Consider the following 2,720-nt stretch of genomic DNA (forward strand, 5'->3'; position numbering starts at 1 on the left):
TGCAGGGAGGGGGAAACTGAGGCACGGAGGAGGAGGAGAAGGGGGGAGTGGGAAGGGAGGGGATGGGTGGTGCTGTGGGGTTGGGTGCCCTGTGGGGCTGGATACCCCAATACCAGGTACTCCAGTACCAGGTGCCCCATGGTGCTGAATGCCCCATGGTGTTGGGTACCTCAATACTGGGTACCCTGATACTGGGTGCCCCGTGGTGCTGGGTGCCCCAATATCAGGTACCCCAATACCAGGTGCCCCATGGTGTTGGGTGCCCCGTGGTGCTGGATACCCCAAAACCGGGTACTCCAATACCAGGTGCCCCATGGTGCTGGCTGCCCCAATACCAGGTACCCCAATACCAGGTACCCCAATACCAGGTACCCCATGGTGCTGGGTACCCCAATACCAGGTGCCCCATGGTGTTGGGTGCCCCAATACCAGGTACCCCAATACCAGGTGCCCCACGGTGCTGCCCTCCCCACTCCTCCCCCTGCCCCACCGCACCAGTTACCCCATCACACCCTGTGCCCCTCATCCCTGGGTACCCCATCACAGCGGGGTACCCCTCCCCATCACCCCCTCTTTCCCCCCCACCCGCCAAACACCCTAACACCCATTTCCCTCTCCCCACAGGCTGCTGGCCGCCATGGCCCCGTCCCCGCGCTGACGCCCTGGTGTCCCCACATCGTCCCCATCGTGCTGCCACCCGTGTCCCCCCCCCCACCCCGCCGCCATGGGTGACTCCTACACAGCCGCCTTCCCCAGCACCCCGGGGCTGCTCTCACCCTCCGCCAGCCCCCAGGCATCACCCGGCCCCTACGGCCCCGATTACGGCCCCTTCGGCCACCCCTTCCCGGCACCCACGGGCGCGCAGGAGGTTTTGGGGGGTCCCGTGGTGGTGACAGCCAAGGGGCACCCACCGGGCGACTGTTTGCCGGGGGTCTACCCATCGCTGGAGATGCCACATCCCTACGGCTCCTGGTACAAGGGCGGCATCGGCGGGGGGCTGCCGGGGGGCTCGGGGCCGGCAGCACCCTCCTGGTGGGACGTGCACCCAAACGGGGGTTGGCTGGGGGGTCCGGCGGGCGCCGAGGGGTTGCAGGGCTCCTTGCAAGCTCAACCCACCTTGAGCCCCCCGCTCCCCGCTTACGGCTCCGACTTCGGGGCTCTGAACCCCCCTCCTTACACCGGCAACCCCTCCGCACCCCCACCCCCTAAACCCAACCCGGGGGACACCCCGAAAGGTCCCCGCGGGGGTTCTTTAGGGGGTCGCCCGGCTTGTGATTGTCCCAACTGCCAAGAATTGGAGAGGCTGGGTGGTCCAGGAGGAGGAGGAGGAGGTGGAGGAGGAGGATCCAGGAGGAAACCAGTCCATAGCTGCCACATCCCGGGCTGCGGGAAGGTGTACGGGAAGGCGTCCCACCTGAAAGCCCATCTGCGCTGGCACACGGGGGAGAGACCCTTCGTCTGCAACTGGCTCTTCTGCGGGAAGCGCTTCACCCGCAGCGACGAGCTGGAGCGCCACGTCCGCACCCACACCCGCGAGAAGAAATTCACCTGCCTCCTGTGCAGCAAACGCTTCACCCGCAGCGACCACCTCAGCAAGCACCAGAAAACCCACGCCGAGAGCGGCGGGGGGGCTAAACCCGACCCCATGGCCAGCGGGGACCAAACCCCCGGCGCTGCTGCTGCTGCTGCTGCTGCTGCTGCTGCTTCTCCCCCTCGGCAGAGGAGGCAACAACCACCGGCTTCTCCTGGGAAAGATGCTGGGAGCCCCGAAGAAGAAGCTGGGAGTTTGTTGGAGATTTGAAGCCTTCGTCCCGCTTCCCCCTCATCCTCCTCTTCCTCTGCGGCGCTGGGGTTATTTATTATGGGGTGCTGCCCGAGATGCGCCCCCCTTCCCCGCCCCCCCCCCCCCAACTTACTCCCCGGGCTGGCTGCAGCTCCTCGTTAGCAGCTCTAATTTATGTCTTAAATTATGGGGGGGAGGGGTCTTCAAGCACTCTGGGGCTCACTTTGGGGGGGGGAGGTGAGTTTCCCCCCCTTTTTCCTCTTTCCACACCCCCTTTTCTCTTCCCATCCCTTTTCCTTCCCCCCTTTCCTCTTCCCCCCCCTTCCTCTTCCCCCCCTTCCTCTTCCCCCCCTTCCTCTTCCCCCCTTCCTCTTCCCCCCTTTCCTCTTCCCCCCTTTCCTCTTCCCCCCCTTTTCCTCTTCCCCCCCTTTCCTCTTCCCCCCTTTCCTCTTCCCCCCCTTCTCTTCCCCCCTTTCCTCTTCCCCCCCTTCCTCTTCCCCCCTTTCCTCTTCCCCCCTTTCCTCTTCCCCCCCTTTTCCTCTTCCCCCCTTTTCCTCTTCCCCCTTTTCCTCTTCCCCCTTTCCTCTTCCCCCCTTTCCTCTTCCCCCCTTTCCTCTTCCCCCCTTTCCTCTTCCCCCCTTTCCTCTTCCCCCCTTTTCCTCTTCCCCCACCCCCTTTTATCTCCTGCTCCCCCTTTCCCCCCATTTTCCTTCCCCTCCTTTCTCTCCCCCCTTTCCTCTTCCCCCTCTTTCCTCTTCCCCCCCCTTTTCTCTCCCCCTCCCCCTTTCTCTTCCCCCCCTTTTCCTTCCCCCTTTTCTTCCCCCCCTTTTCCTCTCCCCCTTTCCTCTTCCCTTCCTCTCCCCCTTCCCCCCCCCCCCCAGTCTTGGCCCCCGCAACCCCCTCTCCCCCCCCACAGAGCTCAGGGACAGGGTTCACC

The 2,720-nt window shown here is 64.7% G+C and overlaps 1 protein-coding gene across 1 annotated transcript; it reads left to right on the forward strand.

Moving 5' to 3' along the window:
• Positions 1 to 724: 724 nt before the first annotated feature.
• Positions 725 to 1,801, forward strand: SP7 (Sp7 transcription factor; the record flags this gene model as incomplete). The annotated part of the gene is made up of 1 exon (XM_084277393.1): positions 725 to 1,801. The coding sequence occupies one exon, from the start codon at positions 725 to 727 to the stop codon at positions 1,799 to 1,801; it is 1,077 nt and encodes a 358-aa protein (XP_084133519.1).
• Between the last annotated feature and the right edge of the window lie 919 nt (positions 1,802 to 2,720).

This window comes from Gallinula chloropus (genome assembly GCF_964237585.1).
Source record: "Gallinula chloropus genome assembly, chromosome: 31".
In the NCBI taxonomy this organism is placed as follows: domain Eukaryota; kingdom Metazoa; phylum Chordata; class Aves; order Gruiformes; family Rallidae; genus Gallinula; species Gallinula chloropus.